At 40.9% G+C, this 21,541-nt stretch overlaps 1 protein-coding gene across 1 annotated transcript in view; it reads right to left on the bottom strand.

Moving 5' to 3' along the window:
- tectb (tectorin beta) overlaps positions 1–21,541 on the bottom strand; it is a 25,981-nt gene extending 4,440 nt beyond the window's left edge. Inside the window, exons 1-6 of the mRNA XM_057825215.1 lie at positions 21,402–21,541; positions 12,871–13,061; positions 3,712–3,863; positions 3,430–3,502; positions 3,175–3,362; positions 2,909–3,071 (exon numbers count right to left, since the gene is read on the bottom strand). Of these exons, the coding sequence (XP_057681198.1) occupies positions 2,909–3,071; positions 3,175–3,362; positions 3,430–3,502; positions 3,712–3,863; positions 12,871–13,061; positions 21,402–21,465 (831 nt within the window). The 5' untranslated portion in view covers positions 21,466–21,541. The remainder of the gene's footprint in view (positions 1–2,908; positions 3,072–3,174; positions 3,363–3,429; positions 3,503–3,711; positions 3,864–12,870; positions 13,062–21,401) is intronic.

Below are 21,541 nucleotides of genomic sequence, written 5' to 3'. Positions count from 1 at the left end.
AGACTGCCAAAATTCACTCTACTCATTTTACGCTGCCTTTTAGCTCTATATATAGGTAAAACGGCGCCATTATAGATTGAACGCGACAATGCGTGAGTGGGTCCTGCAGCGCATGCATTAATTGCGTTAAATATTTTAACGTGATTAATTTTTAAAAATTAATGACCGCCGTTAACGCGATAAATTTGATAGCCCTACTTTAAGCCAAAATTAAAGATTCTAGATGAGTGTAAGACATTTTGTCTGTAACGTTAAATACAATTAGAAAACGATTTAATTAAAAAAAAAACATATATTAAAAAAAGGCATGTCCGATATTTTTTTGCCGATTCCGATACTTTGAAAATGACGTGATCGGACCCAATCGATCGGCATCCCGATCGATCAGGACATCTTTACTATGTACCCTTTGTTGGCAATAACGGAGGCCAAATATTTTCTGTAACTCTTCATAAGCTTTTCACACACTGTTGCTGGTATTTTGGCCCATTCTTCCATGCAGATCTCCTCTAGAGCAGTGATGTTTTGGGGCTGTCGTTGGGCAACACGGACTTTCAACTCCCTCCACAGATTTTCTATGGGGTTGGGATCTGGAGACTGGCTAGGCCACTCCAGGACCTTGAAATGCTTCTTACGAAGCCACTCCTTTGTTGCCCTGGCTGTGTGTTTGGGATCATTGTCATGCTGAAAGACCCAGCCACGTCTCATCTTCAATGCCCTTGCTGATAGAAGGAGATTTTCATTCAAAATCTCTTGATACATGGCCCCATTCATTCTTTCCTTTACACAGATCAGTCGTCCTGGTCCCTTTGAAGAAAAACAGCCCCAAAGCATGACGTTTCCACCCCTATGCTTCACAGTGGGTATGGTGTTCTTCGGATGCAATTGAGTATTCTGTCTCCTCCAAACACGAGAACCTGTGTTTCTCCCGAAACGCTCTATTTTGGTTTCATCTGACCATAACACATTCTCCCAGTCGTCTTCTGGATCATCCAAATACACTCTAGCGAACCGCAGACGGGCCTGGAGGTGTACTGGCTTCAGCAGGGGGACACGTCTGGCAGTGCAGGATTTGAGTCCCTGGCGGCGCATTGTGTTACTGATAGTAGCTTTTGTTACTGTGGTCCCAACTCTCTGTAGGTCATTCACTAGGTCTCCCCGTGTGGTTCTGGGATTTTTGCTCTCCGTTCTTGTTATCATTTGGACGCCACGGGGTGAGATCTTGCATGGAGCCCCAGATCGAGGGAGATTATCAGTGGTCTTGTATGTCCTCCTTTTTCTAATAATTGCTTCCACAGTGGATTTCTTTACACCAAGCGTTTTACCTATTGCAGATTCAGTCCTCCCAGCCTGGTGCAGGTCTACAATTTTGTCTCTGGTGTCCTTCGACAGTTCTTTGGTCTTGGCCATAGTGGCGTTTGGAGTGTGACTGACTGACTGACATTGTGGACAGGTGTCTTTTATACCGATAATGAGTTAAAACAGGTGCCATTAATACAGGTAACGAGTGGAGCCTCGTTAAACCTCGTTAAACCTCGTTAGAAGAAGTTAGACCTGTTTGACAACCAGAAATCTTGCTTGTTTGTAGGTGACCAAATACTTATTTTCCACTCTAATTTGGAAATAAATTCTTTAAAAATCAAACAATGTGATTTTCTTTTTTTTTTCTTTTTTTTTTTGCACATTCTGTCTCGCATGGTTGAGGTTTACCCATGTTGACAATTACAGGCCTCACTTATCTTTTCAAGTGGGAGAACTTGCACAATTGGTGGTTGACTGAATACTTATTTGCCCCACTGTATATTAAGCAATGCTTTTTCATTAGTGTTTTAATCAGAGGTGGGTAGACGAGACAAAAATTTTACTCATGTAAGACTAGCGATAGTTCAAAATAGTATTACTCAAGTGAAAGTAGTCATCCAAAAAATGTACTCAAATACAAGTAAAAATTATCCAGCGAAAAGAATACTCAAGTAATGCTTATTTTTGTTGGATTTTTTAATAAACAATGGTATTTTTTGTCTCTCAGCACAAACTTATCTATATGGACTGTTGTGATAATGATACTGTACAATAGCCCATTACATAACCACATTAAGCCAAAAGGGGAAAAAAGTCAGTGAATTCCAGCAAGAGAGAAAAAAACAGAAATGAGGCTTTATTCTTCCAAAGAGCATGAATGCCCTGCCCTCTAGCGGAGAAAGTAGTTCCTAGTTTGAATAGTGAATACTGTAGTTCCTACATAGTTACTATTATGAAATTAAAAGGATCATATCTCCGGTTTTCCATGGTCACTCGGTGCCAAATTAAAACTGGGAAAGAGTTTTAAATCCGTGCTTTCGATTCATGTTGAGGGCAGCGCTCTATGTCAAATACATTTGTTATTGTGCTTTAAAGACGCCACGTGGTTGAACAGGCTGGCCTGATCATAGAACGGCAAGCTTGTGTCTGATTGGTGTAATGGAGTCATGTGATTATTGTTGCAACGTCTTATTAGTGAAATTAGAAGCGCTACTCTTGGCAATAGCTTTGCTTGCAAAAAAAAAAAAAAAATTCTAATATGTAAAAAAAAGAGAAAAAAATGTAACAACTCTTGTGTAGCCCAAAGTAGCAAAGTAAGAGTAGGGTCTTTTCTTCACAAATCTACTCAAATGAAAAGTATGGCTTAGTAAAACTACACTTAGAAGTAAATCTTTCTCAAAAAAGTTACTCAAGTAAATGTAATGGAGTACATGTAACGCGTTACGACCCACCTCTGGTTTTAATTGACTCTCTTGCAAGATGAATACAACATTGGATTCAGTAATGTGTAAAAAACACAAAACTAATGTATACAGTATATACTATGAAAAACTCTTAAGTAAAAGTTAAAATAGTACATAGTACATGTTTTTTTTAGTATACTCACTGGTTGGCAGACGAGCCGCTCGCCGTCACACACTTGGACCTCGCAATGAAGCCATACGGTGGACGCCTTCTCCAGGCCACGAAAGCGGAACGAGTTGAACTTGAAAGTGGATCGGCTGTCCTTGGCATTCTCGAAAATGGTCACAGTGTCGTCAGACGGGCAGCTAGAGGCACACGGGTCAAACAATGGACGCATTCCGCCAAAAAAATAAATAAATAAAGTTTTGTTGCTAGGCAGAATTCATAAGGCACAAACCATTTCTATACCTGTTGATGATTAGGCTCCACCTCCGCCTGTCTGTGGAATAAGGTGTGGGCGTGGCCCAGCAGTTTTCTATGACCACTCGGAAGCGTCCGCTCAGCCCTTTGGCCTCCACACCGATAAATACCTCTGAGCCTATCTCCGAGGTGTCGATTACATATGGCGCCTCTTTGGCATACAGGAACTTGGCATTCTGGGAGAATCGCATGCATGTCACGTTCGTGGACTATCTGGAGTCTACCTGATATAGCAAGACTCACTGTGAAAACCCCCATGGACAGCTGAGACATGAAGGAGCCCAAAGTGCCGTTGCTGACGTAGACGGTGGCCACTCTGGAAAAAGTAGACTCTGATGGATTTCTTTTCACCAATCTGGTGTCTTACAAGTGGAATCAGTTGATTTCAGTCAGGTACTGCTTATTTAAGGGGAAACTTAATTGGTTAAACTGTCTGAGCTCAACTGGTAGGAACAAAAACCAGGACCCACAGCAGCCTTGAGGACCGGTTTGGACACCCCTGGTTTACGTGATTTATTTACTGACCTCTGGCTGAAGACGGCATTGTTGACGAGGTACGTGGCACGGTACATGCAGCTGAAGGTGTAGTTGACCGGCTGGTTTCTCAGTGTCAGCAGTGTGTCGTTGGATACCACCGAGTTGAAGAAGACGTAGCGAGCGTCTTTGCCAGGTATGTACTGCCAAGGTTAGGACCACATTGTAAAAAGAAGCAGTGATGCACTAATACTAGGGCTGTCAAAATTACCGCGTTAACGGGCGGTAATTGATTTTTAAAATTAATCACGTTAAAATATTTGACACATTTAACTAGAGATGTCCCGATCGATCGGGATCCGATCACGTCATTTTCAAAGTATCGGAATCGGCAAAAAAATATCGGCCATGCCTTTTTTTCACATATATACTGTATATTTTTTAATTAAATCGTTTTCTAATTGTATTCAACGTTACAGACATAATATGTGACAAATTTAACTAGAGATGTCCCGATCGATCAGGTCCGATCACGTCATTTTCAAAGTATCGGAATCGGCAAAAAAATATCGGACAAGCCTTTTTTTAATCTATATATATTTTTTAATCAAATCGTTTTCTAATTGTATTTAACGTTACAGACATAATATATTACACTCATCCAGAGTCTTTAGTTTAGGCTTAAGGTAGGGTTATCAAATTTATCCCGATAACGGCAGTAATACATTTTTTAAAAAATGTATCACGTTAAAATATTTTACGCAATTAATGCATGTACTGCTCGGCCCACTCACGCAGTCGCGCTCAATCTGTAATGGTGCCGTTTTACCTATATAGAGAGATAAAAGGCAGCGCAAAATGAGTAGAGTGAATTTTGGCAGCCTTTGGAGCCTTTTTTTAATTGGCTAAAGCCTTACAATCCCTCTCCCTACGATTAGAAATATCATGGGAAGCAATGTGGGGAAGCAAGGTAGCAATTGATCTTTTTCTTAACACCTTATGTTATTTCCCAACGCAGAGAAGATATATCAATTGGTAGCACTACGCACAGTCATGGTTCCACTTCCCATCATGCATTTGGGCATGGCTACAGTATCATTTACTGAAAGCTCAACAAATACACTAGATGGCAATATTTAGTCACAATATACAAAGTCACAAGTCTTTCTATCCATGGATCCCTCTCACAGAAAGAATGTTAGTAATGTAAATGCCATCTTGAGGATTTATTGTCACAATATACAAATACAGTACTTATGTACTGTATGTTGAATGTATATATTCATTTTATTCATTTTTTTCTTAATGCATTTCCAAAATGTATATGATCGGGGAAAATTATCGGGAATGATTGGAATTGAATCGGGACCAAAAAAAAAAGCAATCGGATCGGGAAATATCGGGATCGGCAGATACTCAAACTACAACGATCGGGATCGGATCGGCAGCAAAAAAACATGATCGGAACAACCCTAGATTTAACGCACATGCCCCGCTCAAACAGATTAAAATGACAGCACAGCGTCTTATCCACTTGTTACTTGAGTTTTTTGGTGTTTGTCGCCCTCTGCTGGCGCTTGGTGCGACTGATTTTATGGGTTTTAGCACGTTCTGCTGACGTGATTATATGTCGACGCTAACTCATACCAATACAGTGCGATACAGACCAGCTAACGTCTGCATCCAGTATTCAGTGGCGGTTATCGCTGTCTCATCACACTGTTTGTCTCTTATACATGCATTGCTTATGAGTTGCATTCTTTCTTTGAATATATTCATGAGCATTGTGTAATTCTTGGTGATGTACATTTCATTTTGTTTACATATATGGTGCAAGCAATGGAGTTACATTATTTGTTGCTTGTGAGCTAATTGGCTAGTGCTACTGCTCAAATGGAAATGTGCGTGTATACTTTGTGTTATTTTATGACTTGTGCAAGTTATTGGCACAATGTTTATTATTTTCAGTTTTACAATAATCAGAAATGTGCCCCTGTCAAGAGAATTGATGACTACAGTAAAGCCCATTCAACTTTGCCTCAACGTCTGATTCCTCTTTGGAGCTTCTGTTGTTCGCTATCCGTCAATTTGTGTACTCACACACATTGAGGTCAGAATACAAATCAAACATAATATTCCTATCTCTCAAAAAAATAATGTTCACAAAAAGAAAAGTGCTTCTATTTGAATTAATGATGCTCAGAATTTGGACGAACTATTCAAAAAATTCGTTTAGCTGTCGTTTAGCTCGACAAATACACTGGATGGCAATATTCAGTCACAATATACAAACGATCAGAGGTCTCGTACGTTGTGAAGCCAGCACTCAAATGATGAACAATGGATGGACACGTAAACAGGGAACTACGGCGTCGGTCGAGGGACAAAACACACTCAGTGAAGGCTTCTGCTCAGCCTACACCGTGTACAGACGCACTCTGAGCTCCTGAAGCACTCTCTTATCTTAACCGATAAGCGCTCAGAGCCAGCGAGCTCGACTCCCAGTATGGCTCCAAAGAATTTGAAACCTGGAGACTTGGATGAAATAAAATCCTCCATACAGAAGTTGGAGGTCTCTTTGACTGGCTTGATTCAAAACCAGAATCAAGAAATAGTCAGAGAGCTCCAGTTAATTCGCGCTGAAAACGAGAAACTCAAGCAGGCGGTCGAGGAGACAGATGTTCACATCAACAGGCTGGAAATTTTGGATGACGATCTCGACTAGTGCCGACGCGCAATTGAGCTCATCATTTCTGGATTACAAGTGACGCCTAGCCAAGGGGACACAGTGGCGCAACTGGCAATTGCTAAGCTGAAAGAGTATGGAATAATCATGGAACCGCTGGACATCCGTCGTTGCCTTCTGCTCCCATCTGGGGGGAGAGGACCGGCGAAGGTGCTCACAGACAGACCACAAGACCAAGACTGCCCTGCTTAACCAGCACTGCCACCTGAAAGGGTCGAAGATTTTTTTGAATGACAACTTGACTCGCCGAAATGCCGAAATTGCAAGAAAAGCACGTCAACTCAGGAAAACTGGGAAAATAGCCAACACCTGGGTCTCTGATTGCAGGATCCTTGTCAAGATGCAAGATATGAAGATTAAAGCTATTACGAGTCTTGACCAGCTGACTACAATAGCTGAATAACTGTAAATACTACACAGCGGACCAGTATAACAACTTGTGGATGTGGACGGTAAGCTGAAACTTATCAACGGCAGGAGTCTCTACAAGAAACTTGAACACATTAAGGATTATCTACTAGAGATAACAAAGGCTCTGACTTTAATTTGCACGGATATAACATGACACAAATGAATCGGGCATCTAAGGGGGGAGGGGGTGTTGCAATTATGATTGACAATCTCCTGGAATGTATTACAATTGAGCTCCTAATCCCCAATTGTAAAAACATAATTATCTGCTGTGTCTACCGAGCTCCTGATTCAAATGTCTAGTTTACTGAGTATATGGAAAAGATACTGTATAAAACGAATAATAAGCCATGTTTTCGTTGTGGAGACATTAATCTTGGGATAAAATATGTACAACATGTTGTTTGATTTTCTCATACATTCATGTCTAATGAAACTGTTACAGTGACCTTTGTGTGCGCCAATTGTTGCCACCATGTACACCTTCGCAATGTATCCTTTTAAGAGACTTATAAGAAAAGCATTTTGAGTCGGTACTTACACCAGCTGTGATAACACATAATCATTTTTGCCACACACATAGCCACAACAAAATGTTCCACAGCAAACAGATGCAAAAATGTCAGGGACATGACAAAGCCTTAACCTTGTACGCCCTGAAATTAATCGAGCTACTTGAATGGACACTGAGTTACTAAACCCAGATTGTTGATTGTGTTATTGTACAGTTTTGTGGCCATCTGATGTATGTACCATGTCTGAATGTGCGTCTTTAGTTGTATGGGGGATGGGAAACTGATAAGCATATGCTTCATCCCGTCCGCCTTTGTATTCTTCTTCGGTGCCTTCGGGCAAATCATATCACATTTTGTAATTGTCAACGATTGTCAATGATACCGATGATGATGACAATAAAATTTCATTCATTCATTGGCTTGATTTTTTAAGTAATTTAAAACTCGCCATTGACACCTTGTGGTGTATTTCAATCACTACCTTACATAGTTAAAGACACTGTGGAAGAACGGCAGGGAGCCCATGTGACGTCACCGCTCGGCGACATCAACAATGGCGAACTACTAGTTTATTTTTTGATTGAAAATTTTATAAATTTTACTGAAACGAAAACATTAAGAGGGGTTTTAATATAAAATTTCTATAACTTGTACTAACATTTATCTTTTAAGAACTACAAGTCTTTCTATCCATGGATCGCTTTAACAGAATGTTAATAATGTTAAGGTTGTTGATTTATTGTTATAATAAAGAAATACAGTACTTATGTACAGTATGTTGAATGTATATATCCGTCTTGTGTCTTATCTTTCCATTCCAACAATAATTTACGGGAAAAATATGACATATTTTAGAGATGGTTTAAATTGCAATTAAGTATGATTAATTAATTTTTAAGCTGTGATTAACTCGATTAAAAATTTTAATTGTTTGACAGCCCTAACTAATACTGTTTTTTGGCTCCTGATACCGATAATATACCAATACCATGGTTTGACCAAAAAAAAAAAAAAAAATACAGTGGTACCTCTACTTACGAAATTAATTGGTTCTGGAAGTAGTTTCTTAAACTGAAAATTCTGTAAGTAGAGATGCGTTTTCCATCTAAATGCCCTAATCTGTTCCAAGCCCCCCCCCAAAACAAAAAAAGAGTAAAGAATAAAATTTATTACACCTACGTAAAGCTGTCGGAACACCTCATGGCCAGATGGGTGAATGAAGAGGACACTTGGATACACACATACACATGCAGTAGAGGTCCGTCTTAGCCAACTGTATGCTAAAAACATGCTAAGCAATAACCAATGGCAGAACAGATATTTACTGAAGTTACGTTCCGTAAACTCTGGGAGCAGCGAGTAGCAGTCCTGTCAGGGACAGCGGGCCGGCAGACAAAGTGGACTTAAACGCAGAAAAATAACAGGGAGGCGAGGCAAGGTGTCGGGGAACTCAAAAATTCTTTAATAATACTTAACAAAAAATACAAAGTTCAAACAAAAGACCAGGGGATCAAAAAAAAGTTATCAAAACCTAATCAGAATCAGACTAATATCAACATTTGCCACGTTTACATGGAGCCAAATATTCCAATTACAATCGGAATATTTGTTCAAACCGAATGGAATTTCATTCCGATTCACAGGGGTGGAATATTCCTTTTCCCAAACCGATTAGAAGTAAAATTATATCATGTAAACAGGGAAGCGGAATGGTGTCTGGTTGCGTTCTTTCTGCGCATGCTCCGTACTGACGTGGTGACGTCACTTGGTGACGTAAGTAACGTCACTTGCAACATGGCTTCCAAGCACACGCACAGCGCACCCACACAACTTTTTAAATGAACGGCGTATCATTCTGAAGTTTTGTTTCCACTCGAAAAGTTAAAACAGCAGCTGATCTGACGATCGATCTCCATGTTTTGCAACGTGACGCTTTGTTTTGATTAATCTGCGCATGTCAGACGGCAGTTGTCAAACGTCCTTTCGGAATAAAGGCAGTCACATGTAAACGCTGGATCGGAATAGATGAAGTGACATGTAAACAGCTGATGTGAAATTTCCATTCGGAATGATTTGAATCGGTATGAATAAAAGTCAGCATGTAAACGTGGCTACTGACGCAACAAGAACAGACATGGTGTAATGAGGCAATCAGGTACAGGTGGGTGACACAAGCGGCAGTGGATTGGTCAACACACAAGGACCAGGCCACAACAGGTGAAATCAATGGGTAATCACAATGACTAGACACAGTAGGGCACAAACCTAACCAACATGGGTCAAACCATGACAAGTGCATCCTGTAATTTTGTCTTTTGTATCCTGACATTTCCTTCGTAACAAGAAGCAATATTTTTCCATTACGGCGTATGGTAACCTGAAAATTCAGAATGTAGAGACCTATAATGATGCCTTGAGGCTGTTATTGCGGGTGCATAGATGGTACAGCGCCAGCCAATTATTTGTCAGTTCTGGGTTACCCACCTTTACAGCGCTAATAAGAAATGTGATGTATAAATTCATGTGTCGATTAAATGAGTCTGAAAATAGTATTATAATGAAAATAACGGACCCTAAAAATAGTTATAGATGTAGGTCAAGCATGTGGCACCATTGGCGTAAAAGCCTCTTTGTTGTGCACAGATAGTTTGCGCCTTTTTAATGGTCTTTTTTTCCCCTAGTTTCTGTTCCTGTGTTTTCTTATGTCATTTTTCTGTTGGTTTGTGTGCTATGGACACCCTGTGTGACTCCGGAATAATATATTAGGGCTGTCAAAATTATCACGTTACCGGGCGGCAATTAATTTTTTAAATTAATCACGTTAAAATATTTGACGCAATTAACACACATGCCCTGCTCGAACAGATTAAAATGACAGCACAGTGTCATGTCCACTTTTTACTTGTGTTTTTTTGTCTCCCTCTGCTGGCGCTTTGGTGCGACTGATTTTATCGGTTTAAGCACCATGAGCATTGTGTAATTATTGACATCAAAAATGGTGAGCTACTAGTTTATTTTTTGATTGAAAATTTTACAAATTTTATTAAAGCGAAAACATTAAGAGGGGTTTTAATATAAAAATTCTTTAACTTGTACTAACATTTATCTTTTAAGAACTACAAGTCTTTGTATTCATGGATCGCTTTAACAGAATGTTAATGTTAATGTCATCTTGTTGATTTATTGTTATAATAAACAAATACAGTACTTATGTACAGTATGTTGAATGTATATAACCGTCTTGTGTCTTATCTTTCCATTCCAACACTTTACAGAAAAATATTGCATATTTTATAGATGGGTTAAATTGTGATTAATTACGATTGATTAAGTTTTAAGCTGTGATTAACTCGATTAAAAATTTTAATCGTTTGACAGCCCTAATATTTTATATATATACACACAGTGGGGCAAATAAGTATTTAGTCAACCACTAATAGTCCAAGTTCTCCCACTTGAAAATATTAGAGAGGCCTGTCTTTGTCAACATGGTTAAGCCTCAACCATGAGAGACAGGGTGTGGGGAAAAAAAAAACAGAAAATCACATTGTTTGACTATTAAACAATTTATTTGCAAATCATGGTGGAAAATAAGTATTTGGTCAATACCAAAAGTTCATCTCAGTACTTTGTTATATACCCTTTGTTGGCAATAACGGAGGCCAAATGTTTTCTGTAACTCTTCACAAGCTTTTCACACACTGTTGCTGGTATTTTGGCCCATTCCTCCATGCGGATCTCCTCTAGAGCATTGATGTTTTGGGGCTGTCGTTGGGCAACACGGACTTTCAACTCTCTCTGCAGATTTTCTATGGGGTTGTACCTGGAGACTAGCTTGGCCACTCCAGGACCTTGAAATGCTTCTTACGAAGCCACTCCTTTGTTGCCCTGGCTGTGTGTCTGGGATCATTGTCATGCTGAAAGACCCAGCCACGTCTCATCTTCAATGCCCTTGCTGATGGAAGATGTGATTTTCACTCAAAATCTCTCGATACATGGCCCCATTCATTCTTTCCTTTACACAGATCAGTCGTCCTGGTCCCTTTGCAGAAAAACAGCCCCAAAGCATGATGTTTCCACCCCCATGCTTCACAGTGGGTATGGTGCAATTCAGTATTCTTTTTCCTCCAAACAAGAGAACCTGTGTTTCTACCAAAAAGTTCTATTTTGGTTTCATCTGACCATAACACATTCTCCCAGTCCTCTTGTGGATCATCCAAATGCTCTCTAGTGAACGCAGACGGGCATGGACGTGTACTTTCTTCAGCAGGGGGACACGTCTGGCAGTGCAGGATTTGAGTCTCTGGCGGCGCATTTGGTTACTGATAGTAGCCTTTGTTACTGTGGTCCCAGCTCTCTGTAGGTCATTCACTAGGTCCCCTCGTGTGGTTCTGGGATTTTTGTTCACCGTTCTTGTTATCATTTTGACACCACGGGGTGAGGAGGGAGTTGGAAGTCCGTTTTGCCCAACGACAGCCCCAAAACATCACTGCCCTAGAGGATATCTGCATGGAGGAATGGGCCAAAATACCAGCAACAGTGTGTGAAAAGCTTGTGAAGAGTTACAGAAAACGTTTGGCCTACGTTATTGCCAACAAAGGGTACATAACAAAGTATTGAGATGAACTTTTGGTATAGACCAAATTCTTATTTTCCACCATGATCACAAACAATGTGATTTTCTGTTTTTTTCCCCCCACATTCTGTCTCTCATGGTTGAGGTTTACCCATGTTGACAATTACAGGCCTCTCTGATATTTTCAAGTGGGAGAACTTGCACAATTAGTGGTTGACTAAATACTTATTTGCCCCACTGTATATATACTGCATAACATGATTCAAATTAAATTTTAAATAGGTGTTTCTCATTGTATATGTAACTGATTGGCTGCAATTGACTACGCTAAACGTCCAATGGCAGCGAATGAACCTTCAATCAATACACTGATTCGAATGACCTTTTGGGACCAACTTTGGTGGGCGCCCAAAAACTCATGAACCTAAACTAAAAGCCCTACATCAAAAAACGACTCCAACAACACAAACCTGAATTTAAACCACAGCATACATAACCCATCAGGCCCAGAACTCAACCCCAACCACTTTTCCATCATTAAAGCTTTAGTTTTACAGTACTACAAAATGTACGTAGGCGACAGGGTGCGTCATGGAATGTTTAAAGGGGGTGCGAGAGTTTGAAAACAGTTGTGTTGATTCTAGGTTTGCCTGTTTCTGGCAGATCAAAGTGGGTCAAGCAGCAAGCCCCCATCCTCCCTATGATGCTGCACTGAGCTGATTTTGGCCACCGACTCAAAAGTCATGTTGGCGTCACGCGGCGAAGGTCGGACCGTGCTGAGCAGGCGAGATATTTGGCAGTAGCCACGGAAGAAGTCAAATGAAATATTTCCTTTTAAAGACAAGTACAACACTGTTGGAAACTGGATTCACTACAGCATAGCTCTCCAGCAGTGCCATAAACCTTTTTGCAAACAGCAGTGGTAATATTTAGCACAATAGGTAACCTTTTCCTTCACTCACCTCAGACTGGGTACCGCAGTAAGAGTGGTTCTTGGGCGTCAGGTCAGGGATGATAAAGCGGTAGTAGCCAGAGCTATGCACACCTGTGGAGCACACGCCCCCCAGAGAGAGCTGCTCCATTTCCCAGCCATACGGACACTCGGGCACGTTGGCGATAATGGCGTTGGGGAAGCAGGACACCATAACATAATCTGAAACGTCAGACAAAGCTCAGTGTTTCCCCTAGGTTTTTTTGAAGCTGTGGTGGTCGGCTGTATCGGAGTCGGACAGCCTCACCATGTCGTGCCACGGCGATTTTTTTGTTATTTTCCATTATTTTTTCCTCCAAGAAGAACCATAACAAAGATATATTTTAAATATTTCATTAACTAGGCTAATGTTGTAGCTCTCACCTACGGTACATGTATGTAAAATGCATAGCTGATTACAGCTACGTTACCCTATGTAATTATGCGACTTTTTTTCTCGTAGCAATAGTACGACTTACATCTCATAGTCACTCAGGGTTCGCAACCCAAACTGTTGAAAGAGCCATATTTGACCCCCCCCCCCCCCCCCCCCCCCCAAAAAAAAAACTGATACAGTATGTCTGGAGCCGCAAAAAATTAAAAGCCTTGTACAAGCCTTATAATTATCAATACTAGTTATATTAGCCTACTACAGAAATGACTAAGTTGGCTAGAAATACATAATTAGCCTTCATGATTCAATGTTTATTTTCCCTGCAGTGGATCCTATGGAGAATGACGCACCACGTGACTACTCTGTTGTACGATGCCACCACAAGTTTAACTTCATTACAATATTAATGAATTGAAAGAATGTATAAATGTAAATAAATATATGAATATATTCCCCCCCCCCCCCCCCCCCAAAAAAAAAGCTCCGAAGCAGCGCTAAAGAGCCGCATGCAGCCCAAGAGCCGCGGGTTGCAGACCACCGTCGTAGTCCTCCTTTTTCCTTTTTATTTGACCCTCATAAGTACTACATTACCACAACAATAACAGTCGTTCTGTCAACTGACCCATTTACAGGACTGGGGGAATTCTAATTGCCGTGTAAAGAGTTTTACTTGGTTCGGTGAGAAGGTGAATAGTTTTTTTCCCCGTTGTTCGTGAACTAAATTTCCACACAAACGCACATCGAGGTACCATTAACTTAGCAAGGAGAGGTATGAGAGTCATTATTCGAGTGTCCCAGAGCTCGCGAAATTTGGAGGGGGGTGGGCGCATTTTTTAAAGTTTCGTCAGCCGTAATTGTCTAAAGTTGGCGCGCCGGTGTTGTGCCGAAAAATAGCCACTCCACGTGAAATGTCCCCCCTGACGGGAGCGCGCACACGGCACTCGTACAAACAGCCTTTTCTTACCAATCGATGGGCACGGAAACGACGTTCTTGTACCGTGAATATGTATCATTTTACCCTGCTTAGCCTAATAAATATTTTTCTGTGACCAACGCTCTGAAAATGGAGCAAGGCTTTATTTTGGGCCCTGCCTCTCCGCGCAAGTTCAGTCAAAGTTTGCTTTCCGTCCAAGACGGCCGTCCACCGCTCACTTTCGCCGAAAACTCCGATCCAAACTATTGTAATGCCCAGGATATGGGGAAGAAGGAGAGATGTCTAATTGCTTACCCACTTTATTGTGGTAACAATAATAAAGAAAAACAATAACAAAATAACAGCGGGCTGCTACAACATGCGACCGCTATCTCTCGCTATCTCGCTCGTTCTCCCATTCTTCCTACTCGTTCCCCTTGCGTCTCTTAAGGGGGGCCTGCATAGTTACGAACATTACAATACACAATGAATAGGTGTTCGCTAAACTCCTCCCACTCGGCTGCCGCTAGTTTGAAGCGGCCTTAAAATTTTTTTTTTTTTTTTTTAAACAAAATAAAATACATCTCATTTGCCAGGCGTGGCGGTTTTTATTTTAGTGTGGCGGTGCGCCACAATCTGTTGAATATAGGGGAATCCCTGAAGCTGAATGATCCCATCACTCAGGAGTAGACATGTGCCGAATACCGGTTTCAGGGTATACCGTGGTATGAAAACGTCACGGTTTCAAAACCGCAAAAATTTTCCGTTATACCGTCACTAAGGTATTAGCTATTTTTTATGTCCCAAAAAAATCCAGGGAGAAATCCCTCCCTTTCAGCTGCAAGGCTCAACCCTCCCCCACCAGTTGTTGCTCAGTGAGTCAGCTGTGCTAAACGATGGCTGGAGGAGGTTAAACTCCTGAACTTTTACCCCCATCGAAGAAAACAAAAAGGCTGGTATTGGAGTCCTTTAACTACAGAAAAGTTACAGACGGTCGCAGCTTACAGGAGGAGGCCCAACTGACACGTAAAAAAAACATGTTTGTGGAGGGTGGCTGCCAAGGAGGCAATACCTCCAATATGATTTTGCGTTTATACAAAATTAAAGGTTTGTAAACACTGTCATGAATGTTTCCCACCAGCTACGAGAGTTAACTCAAGCGTGTTTAGTCTGTCTAGCGATGGTAAAACGTGTTTTTTTCTCTCTCTGGCAACTGTCTGTGTTGAGAAAGTGTGTATAATGTAAACATGATACGAGTCATACAAACGTGCCTTTTATGGAAAATATTGCAGTTATTTTTGTCCTGATGGTAATAATGATGAGCTGTGGCTGTTCAATGTATATATATAAATACAGTATATACAGTATATATATCCATACAATATATATATACATATATATACATATATATATATACATATATATATATACATACATACATATATACACACACATATATATACATATACATATATACACATACATATATATATATATATACATATATATACATATACATATATATCAGAGGTTGCGCTAGACATTTTCGTTGTCTGTCATTTTGACTGACAGGGTCATAAAAATCCGGTCATAATCTATTTTTACCCGTCACTTAAATTTTTAAAATGATAATGATGACATATTCAATAGTTTTTACTTTTCATTCATTTTTAGTTAATATTGTAACACTTGCTTGGCGGCGAAAAATTTGACACGGAAGTCGTGGTATTTTTCTCCCTCTTTTTACTCTGCTTACCGCCAACAACACCAACAAAACAACAACTCCGCCCCCAAAGAAAAAGAGGCAACTATATAGACCCCAATCACCAACGTCACACAATGATCTTAATTGTGGTTGTCAGCCCAAAATCTTCTAAATATATATTAAATGCATCTTACCAGATATAAAATGACTACTACATAGTCTGTGGTGATCGTTTGGTGCCCAGATTTCTTGTCGAATTACAGTAGTCCATCTCGCTCTCCTCTTCGGGTCTCTCAGAATACGGTAGAACTTCATGTCTCTCCGTCTATCTTCTCTGTTACTGCAACCAACCGCCACACACGCCTTCACCATTTTGATTATTAATGTTAACGAGCAGAAAAACACGCCGTAATAGGAAGCATGTACGTAGCGGTAATGTGTAAACATGACGAGCTGACACACAATATGGCGGCTCCAGTCAGGGGGCGGAGTTGTGACGTCATGTGATTGGGGTCTATACACAGGCGGCAATCTAGTCCACCAATTGGATGACGCGCTGGCACACCGGGTGCACCAATAAGAACCTCGCGTTGATGTGTCAAACACGGTGCCGCCGCCAGACCCCGGTGACGCTACAATATTCTGACAGAATAGCCAACGACGTCATGCATTAAGAGAGACAATAGCTAATTAATATGTGGTCTGGGGTGTGAATTGCAACCTGTCAAAATGACGGACGGACTTCAGTTTTTTCCGTCACCGTTTTAAAAAAACCTGTCAACAACGGAAAATATTCTGTTAACGCGACCCCTGATATATATATATATATATATATATATATATATATTTTTTTTTTAACCCAGTTATCTCAAAATATACAGTGAAACGTTGATATTTTTGCTTCTGTTTATCATACCGTCAGAATCTCATACTGGCACATACCTACTAGTAGGAACCAACTACTAGTATGCACGGTATACTACTTGTGCTGGGTAGTTGGGGCCAAGGTTTGTTAAATCAACACATGACAAACCTCAAAATCAAGGCTTCCCCATGAATTTTGGTCGCCAATTCAGCAGTTCCAAACTTACCACCTTGGACCGCATGTCATTTCCTTTTGCTCCTATGAAAAATGGTTTAAATTTTAAAAATGTGTCTCAATGTCAGATTGCAGGACCGAATGAAGACCACATAATTCTAAGGCCTGAACTACATTCCAAAAACACTTTTGAAAGTGGTTCCTATTAACGGTTTATCGAGTGTTGTTAATCCTACTTTAAAAAATTAATTACAGTTACAAATTAGGGCGGCACGGTGGCTGAGTGGTTAGCACATCTGCCTCACAGTTCTGAGATCAAGGGTTCAATCCCGGGCTTCGGCCTTCCTGTGTGGAGTTTGCATGTGCGTGCGTGGGTTTCCTCCGGGAACTCCGGTTTCCTCCCACATCCCAAAAACATGCATGGTAGGCTGATTGAACACTCTAAATTGTCCGTAGGTATGAGTGTGTGCATGAATGGTTGTGTGTCTCCTTGTGCCCTGCGATTGGCTGGCAACCAGTTCAGGGTGTCCCCTGCCTACTGCCCATTGTTAGCTGGGATAGGCTCCAGCACCTCCGCGACCCTCGTGAGGAATAAGCGGTATGGAAAATGAATGAATGAATGAATGAGTTACAAATTACTTCTCCCAAAAAGTAATTGCGTTAGTAATTCAGTTACCTGAATGTAAGAGTAATTAGTTACTTGGCAAAGTAACTGGTGATAATTTTCATGGGTTTTTTTCTCAAAAAAAAGGCCACACAGTGTGAAGTTTAAAGGGTTTTTGGGACAATTGGTCCTAGCCCAATTCTTTACCTTAAACTTAACTAGACACAGAGGTATTGTGGATATTGTGATAACTAGATAGTAACCTTTGCTATGTGTGGAAGTCATTTAATGTTGTGAATCAACCGTTAAAGTTGTTAAAATGGCTCCCATTATTGCATTAGTTCCCTTCTGTCTATTTTCAACATGTGTAAGTTTTAAAACTGTTTCATCATTTAAAGATAAGTTTTGCCGATTTAGGAGTATTTTAAATAAAAAGTTACTTAGGTTCGCGAGGAAGGTTCTCTACAACAAAGCCTTCTTGAGAAGTCTACTGCTTTAGGATGGTAGCTGTTTACTAACGCATCTAGTTCTTTATTATACTTGTTGCTAATGCCGCCGTGTCTGTCATTTGCATCTACTTCTGTGTATATGTGATATCTACCGAAGCATCATGTGGGCATAGTTTGTAGGCTATCGGCTACAGTCAGGTATTTTTGGAGCCACCTGGCATAGTAGCATCGCGTTTGCAACGGCGTCGCACTCCCTTGCCTCCTCCCCACTCCTGCTCTGCTCTCTCGTCTCCGTGAGTCAGTCTTTTTCAGACTTTTCTCGCGTCAGTCAACCAACATCGCAACGCATAGTAATGCACGCCTTTCCCGCCTCAGTAACGGTAACGGCGTTGCCAAGATGAGAAAAGTAATTAATTAGATTACTCACTACTGAAGAAAGTAACGCCGTTAGTAACACCGTTATATTCTAACGCCGTTATTAACAACACTGTTTATTGAAGGGAAAAGATACCGTCATCGCACACACCATATAATTGTTTGCATTAGTCTAACACATTCATCTAACTATTGTTTAAGCAGACTCCACTACATGCCCTTTGACACAGTAAAGTGAATCACCTCAACCGGGCTAATGAGGGGGAGATGAGAAAGAATGGTACAGGTTCTCGTAGGCACCGTCTAACTGTTTCTAACAAATGTAATATAACTTATCAGGATCAGTATCATTTTCATATCTACGGTAGGACTGCACTACTAATATAAAATAAATAGCACACCATAGTTTAATGAGAAGAAATAGAAGAGATACACAATGCCGTCTTATCACAGAAACCCAACGCATGCGTCACGAACAAGATTGACGCACCAACTCTTACAATCAGCTCTCCCAGCAAACTCCAAGGACAAAGCGCTTTGTCCTAAAACAAGTACAAGCCAGCCCGGACAACAAAGTTGATAGCGGGCGTCCCATCTGCGCACGAACCTAAGCCGCCCAAAACCAGCCACAGAGGGGAAGACCCAAAAGCAACGCCCAGACACACCTTCGGACACATCTTCAGCACGGCCCGCTTCGGCCACGGACTTTAAAAAGACTGGACACTGAGATAACACAGATTTTTGCTGCTCGGAAACATGTAGCCTTGTTTTGGATCCAGAATTGTCCCTCCGTCGTCTGTTTTTGCCTTGTTTTTGACCATTGTCGACGAACAAATTGTCAACCTGCTTTCGGCGAGTCTTTTTTTAACTTTTGGAACATGGAGTCAGTACAAAGGGTTAATATCAGAGGTGGATGCGCGAAGTTCTGCCTTCCCGGTTGGTGCGCGCGGGGGCAGCATCGGCCGAGCGGCACTTGTTTTGGCTGTCGCTGTTTCCGTGCGTCTTGGCCGGGGGGGCGAATTTCAACATTATCGATTGTCAATTTGACGCTCTATTTGGGGGCGCTCCAGTATGAAAATCTCCATGGTGACTGACAATGACCCCAACAATGAATCTGTCAATTTTTGTTAAAATCCGAGGTACGGTTTGGGAGGAATTAGATTATATAGGTTTGGGGATTTTGTCGATTTTCTGCACGATTGAAAGCTCTGTAACCTCGAACCTCCTGAGAAACACGACTGATGTCACTCTCAATGAGTTTGTTAAATTTGGTCAAAATCGGGCCATTCCTTCTGCAACCTGATTTTTTTTTCGACTACAGTATTGCTTTTCGATACTTTTCGGGGGTACTTCGATACAAAACCTACCTAATAACACCTCAACAGTTAGATGTTTGAAGAGTTTTTTTTCCATATACAGCCCGCTCAATGGGATTAAGATCTGGGCTTTGACTCGGCCAATCCAGGATTCCTTCCTTTTCAGACAGTCCTCGGTGGATTTACTGGTATGTTTTGGGTCATTCTCATGTTGCAGGTTCCAAATTAGCTTCAGCTTTAATTTTTTCACAGATGATCTCACATGTTCCTCAAGCACCCTCTGATACACGATAGAATTTATGGTGTATCCTATGATGGTGAGCTAGCCGGGTCCTGCTGCAGCAAAGCATCCTCAAACCATGACACTTCCACCTCCATGCTTCACCGTTGGTATGAGGTTTTTTTTCCTGGAATGCTGTATTAGGTCTACGCCAAACATGTCCTCTGTTCTGATGTCAAAATAATTCAATTTTAGATTCATCTGTCCAAAGAACATTATTCCAGAAGTCCTGGTCTTTGTCTATATTCACTCTGCCAAACTTCATTCTAGCCTTCATGTTCTTCTTGGAGAGAGAAAGTTTCCTCCTTGCACACCTCCCATGAAGGTTAAACTTGTGAAGTCTCTTTCTGATTGTAGAGGCATGCACTTTCACATCAACAGTCTCAAGAGCCTGCTGTGGGTCCCGTGATGACATTTTAGGGTTTTTGGAGACTTCTTTTAGGATCTTGCGGTCTGCTCTCAGGGTGAAGTTGCTTGGACGACCAGACCTGGGCTTTCTGGCAGTTGTTTTAAATGTCCTCCATTTGTAGACTATTTTCCGGACAGTGGAATGGCTGATTTTATATTTTTCGAGATCTTTCGAAATCCCTTACTAGACTAATAAGCGTCAACAATCTTCTTTCTGAAGGCCTCAGACAGCTCCTTTGATCTCACCATGCTGTTTTCTCTCACTTCAACAGTCAGACACTGTTGAAAGTATTCTGCGTTGAGGAGTGGGGGCAAACTTTCTTCGGACCGATGTCAAAGACTGGTAGATGGCTACAAAAAGCGTGTAAAGTTATTTCAGCCAAAGGGGGTCACACTAGCTATTAGGTGCTAGGGTGTCTTTTTCCTCTGTAAGAATATGCATTTTTGTTGGTATATTTGGTTCAATGAGTAAAACAATGTTAATTTTTGTTGTTTACCTGCTATTAAATCACTTTTTTTTTTCCAGAGATGAAGAAAAACAAGATCAGACATTGATATGCATACATTTCTTCATAAAGAACTGAATATTTAATGGGGTGTCCTAATTTTTTCCCACACAAAAAATGTATCAACTAACCAACCAAGAAAACACCTAACTAACAACAAGGTAACACTTTATTTGACAGTGGATTCAAAAGACTGTCATAAAACCGTCATAATTATTACATGACACTGTCATGGGCATAAATGAATGATTATGACAGACGTCATTTAGTGTCATCCGGCAAATTTTGTCACTACCATGACATTTATGTCCAGTCCGGATCCTTGACACCCATCCAAAAGTGAGATAATTTGCCGGAGGACACTGAATGACATCTGTCATAAACATTCATTAACGCTCATGACAGTGTGATGTCATAATTTGACGACACTGTCAAATAAGGTGTTACCAAAGCTAATTACTAAGATGAAAAATAATTAATGAATTTTGTTTCAAAGTGAAGCGCGAACAAGCTCGAAGCATGATCTGGATTTACCTGCTTTCTGTGGAACACAAGTCCACGCCACAGGAAGAGTCACAAGAAGCAAAGCGATGGTCATGATTCCATTCGAGACCCAAATACGAATATTTTGTATTTGTATATAACACTGTTCACCTGTCTACTCTCAGGGACCC

The sequence above is a fragment of the Corythoichthys intestinalis genome, chromosome 21, assembly GCF_030265065.1.
Source record: "Corythoichthys intestinalis isolate RoL2023-P3 chromosome 21, ASM3026506v1, whole genome shotgun sequence".
In the NCBI taxonomy this organism is placed as follows: Eukaryota; Metazoa; Chordata; class Actinopteri; order Syngnathiformes; family Syngnathidae; genus Corythoichthys; species Corythoichthys intestinalis.
This window is presented reverse-complemented; position numbering and strand designations above follow the sequence as displayed.